Source organism: Helobdella robusta (genome assembly GCF_000326865.2).
Source record: "Helobdella robusta unplaced genomic scaffold HELROscaffold_22, whole genome shotgun sequence".
Classification (NCBI taxonomy): domain Eukaryota; kingdom Metazoa; phylum Annelida; class Clitellata; order Rhynchobdellida; family Glossiphoniidae; genus Helobdella; species Helobdella robusta.
In genome coordinates, this window is record NW_008704170.1 from 2,131,786 (window position 1) to 2,148,603 (window position 16,818).

At 32.5% G+C, this 16,818-nt stretch overlaps 3 protein-coding genes across 3 annotated transcripts; 1 reads left to right on the forward strand and 2 right to left on the reverse strand.

The window, feature by feature from the left end:
- Positions 1-167: 167 nt before the first annotated feature.
- On the forward strand, positions 168-3,604 carry HELRODRAFT_78607 (hypothetical protein; the record flags this gene model as incomplete). Its single annotated transcript, XM_009018727.1, has 11 exons — positions 168-244; positions 333-417; positions 605-729; positions 908-970; positions 1,076-1,159; positions 1,458-1,518; positions 1,779-1,867; positions 2,126-2,236; positions 2,365-2,407; positions 2,556-2,659; positions 3,172-3,604. Coding segments are annotated over 11 exons (1,275 nt in total), but the record flags the coding sequence as incomplete, so codon positions are not given.
- A 4,906-nt stretch (positions 3,605-8,510) lies between these two features.
- HELRODRAFT_111498 (hypothetical protein) lies at positions 8,511-10,430 on the reverse strand (the record flags this gene model as incomplete). The annotated part of the gene is made up of 4 exons (XM_009018728.1): positions 10,064-10,430; positions 9,508-9,743; positions 9,097-9,231; positions 8,511-8,747 (listed from the first exon to the last, which is right to left on the reverse strand). The coding sequence occupies exons 1-4, from the start codon at positions 10,131-10,133 to the stop codon at positions 8,511-8,513; spliced, it is 678 nt and encodes a 225-aa protein (XP_009016976.1). The 5' UTR covers positions 10,134-10,430.
- Positions 10,431-12,038: 1,608 nt separating this feature from the next.
- Positions 12,039-13,911, reverse strand: HELRODRAFT_172057 (hypothetical protein; the record flags this gene model as incomplete). Its single annotated transcript, XM_009018729.1, has 6 exons — positions 12,039-12,095; positions 12,601-12,822; positions 12,979-13,110; positions 13,254-13,430; positions 13,568-13,642; positions 13,789-13,911. The coding sequence occupies 6 exons, from the start codon at positions 13,909-13,911 to the stop codon at positions 12,039-12,041; spliced, it is 786 nt and encodes a 261-aa protein (XP_009016977.1).
- Between the last annotated feature and the right edge of the window lie 2,907 nt (positions 13,912-16,818).

The window sequence follows — 16,818 nt, forward strand, 5'->3', positions numbered from 1 at the left end:
TTATTGGTCTATGTTAGGTTGCATCTGAATTATTCAACATTCTATCTAGTCGTAGTACTGTCGATCATCCATTGTGTGAGGCTAGTTCATTAACATAACTTATTCTTATATTAATTCATGTATGTTTTTTTTCATTGTAAATTTGTTGTTATTTACGTTAATTTTTGCAGGAGTGTACTGATGGGCTGCTTGATCACCTGGATGAGGAGTTGAAAGAAGCTGAAAATGAAAACAAGATGTACAGGTTATTTAATTTTGCCTAAATTTACATAAATTAGCGTAAATTTACATGAACTATTATAATAATATTTATATGCTCACTCAAACTGTAGAAAGCTACTGGAGAAATTGAAGAAGGGAGAGGATGATGGTGGTGAGGGAGGAGATAGTGAAGATCTTGATGGAGAACTTAAGAAGGTGTTATTCATCCATTCATTCATTCATTCATTCTATTATTGTTCCTTCTTTCATTCATTCATTTCTTCTTCATTTCTCTTTATAAGAATCTCTAATTTCATTTCAGTCATCGTTATTCATGAATCTTAAAATGTCACATTCTCCTAAATAAACCCTCTATAACTCCTCCCTTTTTGCATAAATTAAGTTGCTGCAAGAAACTGACCAATTAGAGAAGGAGATACAGGCCGAAGAGGTCAAGCATAAATCCCTTCTATTGGACATTATAAAGGAAAAGAATATTTCTAAAGAATTGGATGAGGCAAGCAATAGGTAACCTTTATTCTTTAATTTTTCCATTCATCTATTCATTCATTCATTCATTCATTCATTCATTCATTTATTTTATCAATCAATCAATCATTCATTTCTTCCTTTATGTATCCATTCATTAATGATTTTTTTATCCATTCATAATTACATTCCTTGCAATATTCCCACACCCATGTAGATATCATTGCGAATATAATGAGTTTAGAAGGCAAGTGAACGAATGTGAAGATGCTTATAGGAGGTTATTTAGTGTTAATCAATTAATTAATTTATTTATTAATTAAACCAACTCATTAATTAATTAATTAATTAACTTAGTAATAGATATGTTGATTTTCTAAATTAGCGTTCAGAACCAGTTGAGGTATGCAACAACTCAGTTGCAGAAGATGGGCAAGATTAACGTCTTTAATACATGTTTTCATATATGGTTAGTTGTTAGCTGGTTGGTCGTTTGTTCGTTCGTTCGTTCGTTCGTTTGTTCGTTCGTTTGTTTATTTGTTTGTTAGTTTGTTATGATTCATCCATCGTTCATTCATTCATTCATTCATTCATTCATACATGCATACATTCCAACATGCACTCATTTGTTAGTTCACTTTTAACTTGCTGATACATTTCTTGCACTTTTTCATTCATTCGTTTACACGTTCGCCCGCTTATTCATTCATTCCTTCATTCATTTATTCATTTCTTCATTCATTTATTCATTCATTCATTTGCAACAGGCATAGTGGTCAATTTGGTACAATCAATGGTTTCAGACTGGGCAGACTGCCTGGCATCTCAGTGAGTAAGATGACGATGATGAAGATGACAATGGTGTTGATAGTGATGATGATTGTAATGATGGTATTGATGATGATGATGATTTTTAGGAGGGTTCTGATGATGGTAATGATGATGATGTAATCATCTTTCTCTACTACTGCTAATATTATTATCAATAATAAAACTGCTACTACTACTACCACTACCACCGCTACTACTACCGCTACTTCTACTAATTATAATTAAAATTATTAATAATGAAATATAATAATTACAAGGTTGATTGGAACGAGATTAACATTGCTTGGGGGCAGACAGTTCTTTTGCTCTATTCTCTAGCCAATAAAATTAATTTTACTTTTAAGAGGTGTTTATTTTTTTATTTATTCGTTCATTCGTTCGTACATTCATTCATTTATTGGATTGTTTGTCTGTTCATTCATTCATTCGTTCATTCATTCATTTCGTCAAGTGTTTGTAATTTTCGTATTACACTTTTCATTCAATTCATCTGTTAGTTAGTTCTGTATTATTCATTTATTCATTCATTCATTCACTCACTCATTAATTCCTTCATTCATTTTCTTTCTCTCTCTCTCCACGTACATGGAACATGACAACGAAGGTACCGTTTGGTTCCATACGGCAATCATTCCTTCCTGGAATGTCTTACTGAGAAAAGGGAGAAGTACCCGTTGTACGGACTTGGAACCTTTAAGTTTTACTGGGACACTAAGTAAGCTTATTTTATTATTATTATTGTTGTTGTTGTTGTCGTTGTTGTTGTCGTTTTTGTTGTTGTTGTTGTCATTGTTATTATCATATAACTTTTCAAATAATGATTTGTATTACCTCACATTTCAGGTTCGATCAAGCTATGGCCGCCTTTTTAGATTGCCTTCAGCAAGTGTGTCTGCTTATTTATATGCCGATTGATTTGTCTTTTGTCCTGACGATGACGTCAATATTTATTTATTTGTTCGTTCGTTCAATCACTCGTTTATTCATTTATTCTTTCATTCCATCATTCCACTAATTTTTTCTCCCCTTAAAAGTTTAAAGAAGAGTTAGAGAGGCTTGATCCAACTTGCTGCTTGCCATACAAAATGGACAAAGGTAAAATTGAAGACGTCGAAGATGGACTGTGGTACTCCATCAAGTTAGCTTTGGTGTGTCTTTGTCTGTTTGTGTGTGTGCTTTTTGTGTGTGTGTGTGCTTTTTGTGTGTGTCTGTGTATCTGTGTGTACTTTTTTGCTTGTGTATTATCTACTAAATTCAACACATGTAAACATGTGTTGAATTTAGCTTGTGGTATCAATCAAGTTGCTTTTGTGTGTACGTTTTTGTGTGTGTGTGTATATATATATATATATATACATGTGTGTGTGTGTGTGTGTGTGTGTGTGTGTGCGCGTGTGTTTGTTTATATATGTGTGTCTATATGTATGTGTGTGTGTGTGTGTGTGTGTGTGTGTGTGTGTGTGTGTGTGTGTGTGTGTGTGTGTGTGTGTGTGTGTATCTATATTATTGCATCATTGAAATCATATCATTGTCATCATCATTATCTAGTGTCATCATCATTATAGTCTAGAGTCGTCATCATCACCACCACACCACCACAACCATACTTACAGTCATAATCACAATCATCACCATTGTCATCGTCACCAGGATTCAATTCAATTCGGAAGAGCAGTGGACAAAGGCCCTGAAGTTTATGCTGACCAACTTGAAGTGGGCTTTGATGTGGGTGGCCAATGAAGATAGCAAGCAGAACAACGAGATCATAAATAGGTACATCAGAGTTCCAGATGATGACGTTGCCAGCAACACAAGTCGTAGTAGTAGTAATGTCGCCAGTGACGCTACTGCTGTTGCTGCTTTTGTTGCTGCTGCTACTACTCCTACTACTACTGCTGCTAGTAATAATAAAACACCGAGTAAAAATAATAATAATAAAAATAAACTTACTGGCGACAGTAGTGGTAATAGTAATAATATTTTGAGTAATATTAATAAAAGTAAAGTTAGTAGTGGCGTTAGCGGTAGTAGTAGTAATAATAATAATAATAATAATAGAGGAATTTTTAAGAAAAATTCTTAAAATTCTTGAAAATTCATTATAACATGATTAACTGGCTTATATACATCTACTCGTTCGTTTGTTTGTTATATCGTGAGTTTCTGTTTTTATTGTTATTCTTCTTTTTAGTAGTAGTTGTAGTAGTAGTTGTAGTAGTAGTAGTAGTAATAGTAGTAGCGATTTCATTAAAGACTAACTGGCCGTCAGTCAACTACTCGTACAAGAGGAGTAATTACAACTAAGGTTAAAAAATACCTAATCAACAGGGAAAAAGGAGAGGCCATACAAGCCTACACTTGTAGAACTAACTGTTTCTTAATTAATCATTTAATGAGTTCATCGTTATATTATTTATTTATTACTCTGTAAATGTGTAAATATTTTTTGTAAAAAGGAATTTTAACTTTATAATTGGATTTAGTTTTATAATTATGTTTGCAACTAATTTTACTAGCGCGTGTATTATTATTAGTATTAAAGTTCCACATGTCTCGTTTCATCATCGTCTGAAAAGGCAAAAGACCTCACTAGTTAAACGTTGATGAGTTTAAATTGGTTGAAATCCATTTCATCATCCTATGTGCTTTGCTCTTTCTGTCTTATTGGGAGTGAACACTCTGCAGGTTAGAGCGTTTTTATAAATTTTGCGATACAAATGAAAAGTTAAAATACTTTCGTCTCAACTGTTAATCCTAATGCAAAAAAGTGAGTTGTGACGCTTGCCGTAGTAGTTTAAATTCAAAGCTATAAAAATATTTACTCAAGCTATGTTAAACAATAAAAATACGAACAATAGCTGATGAAAGTGCAATTTTATTTTTGGTCAAAGCTAACTGGCTAACTGCTAATCAAGTAACTACCAATCGTTTGATTGTCGTATTAATTTAAAGTAAAGTTCTTCGTCAAACTACGAATTTTCAACAACAGTTTTTAATTACAAACAACTGATGAGACACACGTTCACAAAAATAATCGTTTATATATATATATATATATATATATATTTACAATATAATACTACCAAAACAAATTTATATCTCAATTTGGTTGTCAATGTTCTCTGTTTTTTTATATATATAATAAACCATATACATATATCATGTTTGAGTGTAATGTGAATTTGATGAATTAATTGAGTGAATCTGGTGAATTAGATGAATTAACTACGTGAATTATTCATGTGAATTCGATGAATCAATCGTGTTAATTTCTAGTGAATTCATTGAGTGAATTTCAAATGAACTAGATCGTCAAAATGTACGAATTGAATTTAACAAATAAATAATTCAAATTAATCGTTAAACGTCTCAGAATTGCATAGTAAATCAGAATGAAGAAAAAAAGTTAACGCTGAAATAAATTTCTTAAATAGAAGATGAACACACACACACATCATAATTCCACATCAAATCTCATCAAAGATTTAAACAAATACAAAAATATGAATAAAAATTGAAAAAGAATAACAAGGATTATACTAATTGTGATGGTGTTGATGTAGTGTTTTCGTTGTTTTGTTTGCCTATAACGTAATATGTGAGTGAGACAGTGAGTGAGTGAGTGAACGAATAAATGAACAAGAGAATGAACAAATTAACGGTTTTCAAAAAGTTTTAAATATTTAGTAATGTCAGAGTAAAGTTGAAATTTCTCGACAAAAATATGAAACAAAGTATACAACAAGTCATTCACTCATTCATTCATCCATTCTTTAATTAGTTCATCTATTCATTCATTCATCCATTAATGCATTCGATCGATCAATCATTTGTGAAGACCAAACTAATTCGGAAGAAGTTTATTCAGCTAAGTCATCCAAAGATATCCTAAAAATAAAAAAAAATTATTATTATTAATATTATTATAATTATTATTTTTAGTAGCAGTAATGCTAGTAGTGGCAGTAGTAGCAGAAGTAGTAGTAGTAGTAGCAGCATTTCTGAAATCAAAAGAAAATGAATTAGAGGCTTTTGAAAACAGTCATGAGACGAGATGATTCTGGCGAAGCTGGCATACACAAAGGAAAAGCTATATTTACAATATTTTATTTTAAAGCTATATAAAAACGTTTGTGTGTGTTTGTTTGTGTGTGTGTGTGTGAGTGCGTGTGTGTGAAGATAGATTTGATAGACATAAAATAATTTAAACAAACTATCAATGGTAACTGTTCTGTCTCTCGATTTTATAAACAAAAATATACAACACCCATTTTTTTCAAGTTAAACAGTAATAAACAATTTTGTCAAATGACTGTGTTTGTTTGTATGTATGTATGTTTGTTTGTGTGTGTGTATGTGTGAGTGTATGTGTGTGTGTGTTATACAAAAAACTGATAATATATTGGCTTATACTCCGAAAGAACTTTCAACAAACGAAATCAATGGTTAATAGGGTGTGCATGTTCAATTGAGGTTTTAAACATAAAAGAAATGTATATACAAAATTATATTTATACATTGTATATACAGATTTTTGTATGCTAAAGTTGAATATACAAAAGTTTTGGTATGTACACATTTTATATGTAGTTGTTTATTATTATTTCTCTCAATTCTCACATAATAATTTTCAGTAACAACAGCAAACACATGGCACCTTTGAATAGGTGCGAATGTGAATCTCCATCACTTTAACAACCACACTGGCTTTGTATATACCATACCGGTATTGTATTCATGATTTGTATCTAGAAAATTCTTTATACAAGGTATTTATGTACAGAATCGTTACACATTACAGAACTCGTGTGCACAAATTGGTATGTAGTTTTGTATGCAGTATATACAGATATGTGTATGTAGGTTTTGTAGAGAATTTTTTATGTGTTCCACTGGTTACTAGCTGATTATTTACACATGCCAGCGTGTTGACCGTTTTGAATAAGTTGTATTAATATTTAATTTGGTTAATATTTAAATAATATGATATAATATAATAATGATATTACGTTATTAATAAAATAGGCCAGAATTTAGCTTTGGCGCGACGAGCTGTTTGCAAGTTCAGAATTACCTATCTATCGTTCATCGTCTAATATATTGATGGGTGTGCTTATGAATGTTACTCTTAAATCATTTTGCGTAACTATTTTCTTACTTCATTGCAACTATTCACTGATTTACTTCACTCAAAATTAGCAATATTTCTGCTTCACTGGTTGAAGTTTGGTCTGCTCGTGTATTAGGACGTCTGATGGATGGAGGAGAACATCTCATCGGCACCTTACTCGCGAAAGCCTCCAGTTACTTATTCATTCATTTATATTTTTCAATTTTTATTCATTTGTTATTTGTACTTACTAACCTCATATATACATGCAAACGACAGCAGCAGCAGCAGTAGTAGCAGCAGTAGCGGCAGTGAAGCGTGAATCAAGTAAAGTGAGTCGTCAGCAGTCAGTTGCACCAACCAGGACCGCCTCTACTACAAGGTGGGAAGGATTGTTGCTTACTTTCTAAAGATCCGGTGGGACTTAATGGCGAGATGGATTTTGCTTTAACGTCTTCGCTCAGCCAATCCACCATGGAAGGCTTCGTTAAGATCCTTCTATCTTCCAGTGGTGAGAATCTCTGGGCCGAAAAGTCAATGTTTATGGGACGACTCGGCTTGTTTGCGTATGGCAAGGGAATGGACGGTGATTGGGTTGGAATTGTGGCGAGTTGACCAAAGGGCAAAAATAAATTTGGTGACGAGTTGTTGTGCTGAGTTTGGGCGAGAGGCCTCATGTCAGACTTGATGGCTTCTGCAGTAGCAGCAGCAGCAGGATGTCTATCGCCTCCTATCATGAAGGCCACCTCACTACAAAACTCATTACTATCATAACTCCCAGTTGGACTGTTAATATTATTTCTAATATTATTAGTTGCACCAATACTACTCACCAAGTTAAAGTCATTGAAAGCCTGCGGTTGGGTTGGTTGTATGGGCAGAAAATGTTGTTTGTCATGTTGATGGGTGGCAAGACTGTGCAGAGAAGGTTTCGCAGGCTCCTTCACAAAATCATCTTTGCTCGGTTTTTTCGTGTGCGGGTTTGCTTTTGTAAGAATGGCCAAATCGCCGAATGGATCGTACGCTGAAGTTTTACCGCTGTCAGACAACAAATCCACACCAGAGGAGGTAGGTCTCGCAACTGTTTGGTGAGGTTGAAGTGGGACTGGATGCAGTTGGTGGTGTTGTTGTTGGTGGTGGTGTGGCTGTTGTTGAAGTTGTTGAGGAGAGGAAAAAGGCAAAGCTGCCGCAAAAGGATTGCTCTGATTGGTAGGGTTGTTGTTCACCATTAACTGCTGGTTGCTGTCAAATGTTGTCCACCCGTTGTTGCTCTGCTGTTGCGGACTGAATGGGGTGTTGAAAAACTGCTGAGGTTGTTGGAAAAGCGAGTTTTGGTTATTGAGTTGCGGGAGGGCCTGCTGTGCGATGGCTGGCGATCCGAACTGGCCTGGAAATGAAACCTTGGACGGGTTGAAAATATTTTAGTGAGTTTAAATTAATTTTTCGTTTTATAGATTTTTTTGGAAATAAATGAAAAAAAGTAGAACCCTTACTTGGTTATTGGTCATAACTGCTCTGACGGTGGCCCCAGAGAACGGTGACGTCATAGCGTGGGGCTGGCCGAAATGAGAAGGAGGAGGAGGAGGAGGAAGACGGGGAGGAGGAATTTGCTGAGTGGCGAAGGAAGTGTTCGCCAGGGCGGCCTGCAACTGATTGGAAAACATCGGTGGTGACGCTGGCAACGACAGCTGCTGACTGGTGGGTCCAGATGAAATGTTGAGTGAGAAAATGTCAGCCTCAACAGATATCAAGTTGCTCTCGCTCGATTCAAACTGGGAAATCAATTCGACGGGCAGCGATTTTAATTTTATTCGATGTTATATATTTTAAAGGCACACATTCAACACTTGCAGTTTTAAAAAATCGTTTTATGAATAATTTACTTTAAAAAATCACTAACACTTTCCATAGGTGTAATTTTATTTTCCAGTAAAACGCTATCAGCAGCAGCGTTGCTAGCAGCTGGCGTAGTAGCTCCATCAGAAGGTTGAGCTGCTGTCGACGTCTGATTAGCTGATTCTTCTGTTTGGCTGGTTGAATCATTTCCACTTTTTCCTTCTTGCTTCTCGTAGTATGCCTTGAAGAGCTCTTTCAACGTCGCCATCACTGGCTCAGCCTTATTAATTAATTAGTTAATTAGTTAATCTATTAATTAGTGCATTAGTTAATTAGTTCACTTTAATTGTATTTCACGAAATTTATATAAATTAATATTCATAGTGGTTTCTAATTAATTGTTTCTATAAAATTAGAAACAGTGATTAACGTGTTTGTAAATAAGTTCTGGCGAACAGTTGAAGTATGAAACAGCAAACACAAACACATTGTATGTAAAATTGCATGTACACACGCGATTCAACGCATCACACACACGCGCGCGCGCGCGCACACACAATGCATGTGATTGGCGAAGATTTCTTTGCGGTCACAGCAGCAGCACCACCATAACCACTACAACGACTAACACTTTTTTCCGTCTTGATGGCACAGAACCGATACTTCTCGTCATCTTCATTGAACACGTAACCGAAGGCACGCGAGTCGCTGGCATCGCGAGACACGAATGAAATTTTTTCAATGAGGTGACGATAGAGTTGGTCCTTTATGTTATAATATTATTAACCCATTCAGGTATATCAATTATAGATTATTATATTAATTATAGACAATTATTCATTTAAAATATTTAAATAATTCAAATTTTACAAGTATTTTTACTAGCTTTAGTAGCTTAAAACCGAGCGTTTTTTAACACAACAACATTAACGTAACGACATATTAACGACATGAACCAAAAAAAACTAATCCTTAAAAAAGTCTAAAACAACTGAAAACATAAGAGCCCAAATCTACAGCCAGCCAAACCAGCCACAAACCTCCATCTTGTCATCATACAGAGTAATCCCTTCTAAAGATAAATTAAGGGTTATTTTCTCCTTGTGCACTCCTAACGCTATCACGGCTGCCTTCAGCTTAGCCATTGCCACTTGGCACATTCTCTCGCCTTTAGACTCGCTGACGGATTCAAATCCAATCAATTTCCCCTTAAAATTGACTCCTGGTCCGTCAAATTTCTCCTCGTTTGATGGCTGCTTCTGTAGCTTTCCGTTATCTGGATGTGTCGGCAATTGAGATATCATTAAATTTGTTATTTATTATTATTTATTTATTATTTTATTTATTTTATTTTTTATTTTTGTATATTTTATTTATTTATTTATTATTTATTATTATATTTTAATGTACATACAACTGCTATTAATAAATATTTATGTTCATAATAGGTGCTTATAGTATTATTATTATAAGTAGTAGTAGTAGCGTAGTAGTAGTAGTAGCAGTGGTAGTCGTAGAGTAGTAGTAGAGTAGTAGTAGTTGCTGTGGTAGTAGTAATAGTAGTAGCAGCAGCGGTAGTAGTAGTAGTTCATTTACTTTTCTTATTTTTCCCGTTCTTCTTCTCCTCCATACTATCGTTCAACCGTTCTGTCGGTGGATTTGACATCACTAACAGTATTTTCCTCAAAAGTTTTAATTAATTATTAGCATAAAGTAATTTAATATTATTATTATTGTTGTTGTTGTTACTGTTATTATAGTTGCTGTCTTTTACTTCCTTCTTTCTCCTTCTGTCTCTCGCTCTCTACCTCTCTCCTATTTTAATTTTTTAAACCCTGTTATAATTTTTCAGTAGTCGTAGTAGAAGTAGCAGTCTCAACTTTTAAAAATAATAAAATGAAACGAATAATTTTACCAGCGAAAAAATGATTTAAAGAACAAATTAATCTAGCGGTGTTATAGAATGTTTCAACAATGACACAGAAATACAAAGTTCTGGATATTTGTATGTGTGTGTATTGTATACCAATTCACGTATATCATTGAGATATATATATACATATCTATATGTGTATGTGTAATTATGTGCGAGATATGTATGTATATACCTATGTGTTTTTACATGTTATATAATATATATAGACTACAGTATTTTATACAATCAATATTGTATAAACCTACAAACCGTAACTGATTTGAATGACGTGTATAGATGTATATGTGTGTGTTTTTTTGTGTTTTTGTTAGTATGTGGTTGTGTGTGTGTGAGAGAGAGAGAGATAAATTTTTACTTTTAAATACTATATTACCGAACTTATTTTCAGTATTGTTAAATTTTTTTCTGATTTTATTCACTAAAAAAAATCTTGAACCTATAATCAATCACAATTAGTAATAAGAAACACTCACATACAAACATACTTCCACACACACACACACACACACATACATACAAACTCACACACACACACATACGTTCAATTCGATAATCACACACACATATACATACACAAAAACAAACAGGCACGAAAATTCCTTGCAAACACCCCAAGCAATTCAAAGTTCACTATGTGAAGGGGCGTACTGTGGTACGTTGTAAACACAACGTGACGATCAAAACATCGGTTTATATACCAGTATAAACAAAAACATTGACCTGCCTTCGAATTTTCAAGTGTCAGCCTTCTCTTTCCAGTCAGTTTTTCTCATATTTTTGAAGTGTTTTAATACTATATTTAAACTTGAAAGAGTTAAGTTTCCAATTGCATCTACATTCTCTGTCAACTGACAAGCCCGCTGTAAACTCTTATTAAAACCTAAGAATCGACATTATCGGTTCGTTATTTGTTCGAATCATAACTCGATCAGAACCGTTTCTCAATCTTTTATAATATAAAAAACGATAAATAATGACGGACGACGATGACGTCATGAGAACCGCGAAAGACAAGATGACGATAGACAGACAGACAGATAGATGGATGGATAGACAGATATAGTGATGACGATAGAGACTACTTGACCATAGAGATCAACTGAAATTTGAAATGAACCTTTGAAATTATTGTTAAAAATTAACAAGCCAGAGACTCAGAAATTGGAATTTCCTTACTAACCAACAAATGCAAAAAACATGCGAACGTTCAATAATATAATTCTCACACAAAAATGATAAACACATAAGGCATAGAAACGTGCAAGTACACACACCCATTAAGAATTATAACCACACATAACCACACAGACGCAAACACACACACAACCAAACGCACACATCCATACACACAATTGTTCGTAATTAAAAAAAATTTGCATCATGAATACACACATAAAACGCATGCATATGTATTCACACATACACAAAGGCAGGCACACACACACTCGCAAAGGTACATAGCTAGAAGCAGTAAGAAAAGGTTAGCAAACACTATGTAATCTCAATGTGATAATGAAAATAATCACAATTATTTTATTACTATTGATTTTACTATTGATTAGCAGCGTTGGTATTATTATTAATATTAAATAATTATTATTAAATAATTATTATTATAATTTAATTAAATTAAAGTTAATAATCTTTGAGGACATCGTAACTGGTACGTGGTTCCCACGACAGCAGCTGATCCTGAAAAAGAAAAATAATAAAAGTAATTATAAATATTTATATTATTTCTACTATTATTTATGAAAAATTATATAAAATTTATGATATTTATAATTAAATAATATATTATTGATAATAATAAATAACCTGTGGCACGTGCAAGCAAAGTGCGTTCATTCTCATTAAACTCAAAACTTTGCCTGTGTTAGTCTGCAGAAACCAATGATCAAACCCAATCAATCAATCAATCAATCAATCAATCAATCAATCAATCAATCAATCAATCAATCAATCAATCAATCAATCAATCAATCAATCAATCAATCAATCAATCAATCATCCAACCAACCAATCAATCAACCAAATAATTTATCAACATGCGTCTATCACACCATAATATAATTATATTAATCACGGCTAGTTAGTCATAATTATATAAACGATAATCACATTAACCACGTTACGTTAATTAAAACATCAACTATAATTTAATATTATATTATATATAATATTATAAAGTATTAACCTGTACTTGATGCTTCTTAACGAATATGAACATATCTTTATTCTCGTTGGCTACGATTTTTTCAACCGATCCAGCCATCAACAATTTTTTCGTCTTTACATCACTTGAGTCAATAGTAGTAGTAGCAGCAGACGTAGAAATATTAGTAGTAGTAGTAGTAGCAGTAGTAGTAAGTTTCTGTAGTTTTTTGTTCCACTCTTCAGCATGCAAGATGAACTTGCACTGTCAGGGATAAACATTTGTAATTTTCGTTAAGATATTTATTTAAGAGTGTGTGCGTCTGTGTTTCTGAGTGTGTTTGTTGTTGATAATACAAGTTGAAATAAGGGTAGTAAGGAAGAATGTGACTTTTGAATTTTCAAACGTTATAATCATTACTTGCAATGGTAAATAAGCTTGCAAAGGCTGATCTCTCCATCTTGAGAACAGGCGGCATTCGATTTTTGTGACGTCACTACGAGGGCAGAGAAGGAAATCAACGCTGGAGGCCTGTCCGTGCCTATCTTCAACCTAAAATTAGGGGAAAAATGGATAGATGGATGAAAAAACAATCCCTCACACACTCTCTCACTCATCAACCCTCTTTCGCTTCCTCTCTCTCTCTCTCTCTCTCTCTCTCTCTGTGTGTGTCAAACAAAGAAAATAATGCTAACATGAGGCATCCATCTAGTAAGATGCAACTGCACGATATCCTTACTAAACATATCATCAGCCTCACTAATCATGTTGTTGTTGACGCTACTGATGTTGTCGTTGTAGTTGTTGCCGATGATGTCGTTGTTCTTCCTCTCATCTGCTAGCGCCATCTGCACACTCCCACATTTAGAAAACTGGAACGATAGAAAACCGTATAGCAGAATGTACAAACTAAACGAAAGCATGTACACACATATACATATTAAATAACCACACACACAAACACACCGCACACGTACGCAAGCACACACGCGCACACACACAAACGCACATTTTTGTAGATCTGATCCTTGAGATTGTTGGTCATTACGTTTACAATGTCAACTGATTCAAAAACTGTACAAGGCTGTTGTAATTGTAATGAAAAATATGTGTTACTGCGACAATGGTAAAAGGCAACAACGATAATAATTACAATGTAATAAAATGTAACTTAAATTTTAAAATTACAAAAACATCACAAATTATAATAGAGAAAGAAGGACAAATCACCTTTTCTTTAAAATGAAATACGGAGTAAATTTTGAACTGAAAATCGTCTGCTAGAGACATCTTCCTCTTCTCCAGCTCTTTCCTAAGCCTAAATCTCATAGCGTACTTCCTATCTCTATCCATTTATGACGACAAAGATGATGATGTTGACGATGACGTCATTGCACTCGTTTACTTATTCATTCATTCATTCATCCAGTCAGTCATTTCATCATTGTTTGAATATGCAAACAAACGAGTATACTCGACTGAATTTGATTATATGATAATTATTTTATATTGCTAGTCTAGGTTAATACTTTTGGCGGGTTTTTCGCCTTACAAAATCATCATTTTTTTAAATTAACATTAAATAACCTTAATATTATAAAGCTTATATGAAACTTTTTTGTATTATATTTCTATATAATAAAAATGTTATTATCATCAATGTTCAAACAATTATCATCAATGTTTCATTCTCTTTCATTGTAAAACAACTAAACTCAATACAATAATTTCATTCACTTTCATTGTAAAACAACTCAAACGCTATTATTTACATATATATAGTTCAATTATATATATATATACATTTATGTATATATATATATATATACATATACTAAACTTATGCCGGAAAGAATATATATATGTATATATATATATATATATATATATATATATATATATATATATATATATATAAACGAATGTTTGTGTGCTTTTTATAGAAAATTCTAGAAAAATTAACTATTTCTAACACTCAAATGCAACTATCACAACAGCAAATAATACGAAATATAGTGTAAAAATTATTATTACTATTATTTATTATTATTATTATTATTATTATTAACTCTTCATTCTTTTACAGGTTTTTTTGTCCCACAGAAGTAAAGAAAGGCACCATTGGGAATCAGTTACAATCTTTCTTTCAGTTAATTCTATTGGTTGTTGACATGAACAACAACATAGAAAACAAAGTAGTGGTAGAAGAGGTAGTCGGGGATTGGGGATGTCCAGGATTGTCACTTTTCTTTCTTTGCATAGTTACTCTTCTTTGTTTTTCTACTTTTGTAATTTAATTAGTTAACTGGTTATGGTTGATTTTTTTTCTTTCTTGTTGTAACTCAATTTAGTTTAATTTGGAATAAAAAAAAAATTGATTGGTAATCAATAAAAAAATATCTGCTTCATCATCATTTGTCGAATCTAGATCTATCAATCATCAACCTGTGACACACTTCAAGTTAGGGTTAGGAAAATTAGGATCGGATGATGCCGGGTAGTGATGTGATAAGATGAAATAAGATCAGAATTTTTTCCTATTATTGATGAAGCTAATGACAGAGATAAGGATAGGCGTGGGGGAGAAGGTGATTTTGATGATGATGCTGGTGATCATGGTGATGAAGGTAGAGGTGGTGATGGTTTCCAATCATCTTGTCCTGCTTTCTCTCTATCTATCTTCTATACTCTTCTCTCAATGTTTTCAAAAACTAGCTGATAAAAAAACTGATTTTGTTAGTAAATTTCAGTCACATGAATAAACCCCATCCACTGCAAACGTCTTTTTAATCTTGAATAATAAAAATAATAACGTATTCAACAGAAATGTTCCTGTCGCCAGAGGGCCCAGCTCAACCATGCTGCCAGTAGGTAGATTTACTGAACGTTTTAAAGTTAGTTTTTTAATAAATTATAAAATTATATAATTAATTTTAGGTAGTTAATAATTTTAGTATCTGTCAACAATTATTTCAAACTGAATTGGCTTTAGTTTGATTTAGAGTTTAATTTGAGATCAATACACTTTACAAAACTAAATTGCCAATTGGCCAATTAGGCAAATTTGTGAAATTGTATTTAAAACAAAATGGTTAGATAATGATTTCATCTAATTTAACCAAGCAGCTGAACTAGAAAATAATAATAAAACATATACCACTAATGTAAAGTAATACAAAAAATGCTTGAACGATAAATTTATTTCACAAAATTAGTGAACTAGCTAGAAAGACAAGGCAGCCATCAATCGAACACGTAGGTGAGGCATACAACGAACCAAATAAAATAAACGTTGCCAAAGATATATTATAGATATAAATACATGGGCCATAAGATAGCATTAAAGGAAAAAACTTAGTTATTTGAATAATCTTGTATTGTAAATTTAACGTCGTAAATCAATAAGTAAGTTCATAATTTTAAGTTTTACATAATTATTATTAAATTGGAGTCCAAGGCATCATTCAGTATGTAGTGCTAGGTGAATATAAAGTTATGTTTAGTTAAGGACATTAAACAAAGATGACGCTTGTACTCTGCTTCACATCTTTTAATTAATGCTATAATGCCATAGCTTTGACATTTGAATCTTATTTCTATATAACTCGATTTTACATTCAGATCAGTGATGATATTACATTTGATATATGATAGATATATAGTCATATGCGAATATATTGAACGACTTAGATATATAATCATGTACGACCTGTATTTTATTCCCCCTAACTCTATATTCATATGGGGCAATATGTTATATTGTACCAATATATTATACCTACAATATAACAGCATTGTATATAAATATTTAATACAATATTCTATGGGATGGAACTACATAAAAATATATGACTATATATATGTGTATGTGTGTGTATAAGCATACATGTATGTTTAGGTATGTTTATATAAAAATATATGTATATATGTATAAACTTATACATGTATGTTTATGTATGTTTATATAGATACTTGATATGCATGTTATAGTATGCATGCTTTAAATTAAATCTGAACTAAGTGATTGACAGAAATCTCGAATTAATAATAAGCATCCTAATTGATTTATTGCATTTGCCAATTGTTTAATACACATTTCACAATTTTAGTACTTTATTCTGTTGAAAGTTAAAGTTATTTGTGATTTTTAATTCTTGTGCTAATATCAAATTTGTGTAAATTAACGAATAAGTTAATTGCTATGGAATTCTATTCTAAGAACATGGAATTCTATGGTTGAAAAATAATTTAATTAATAAC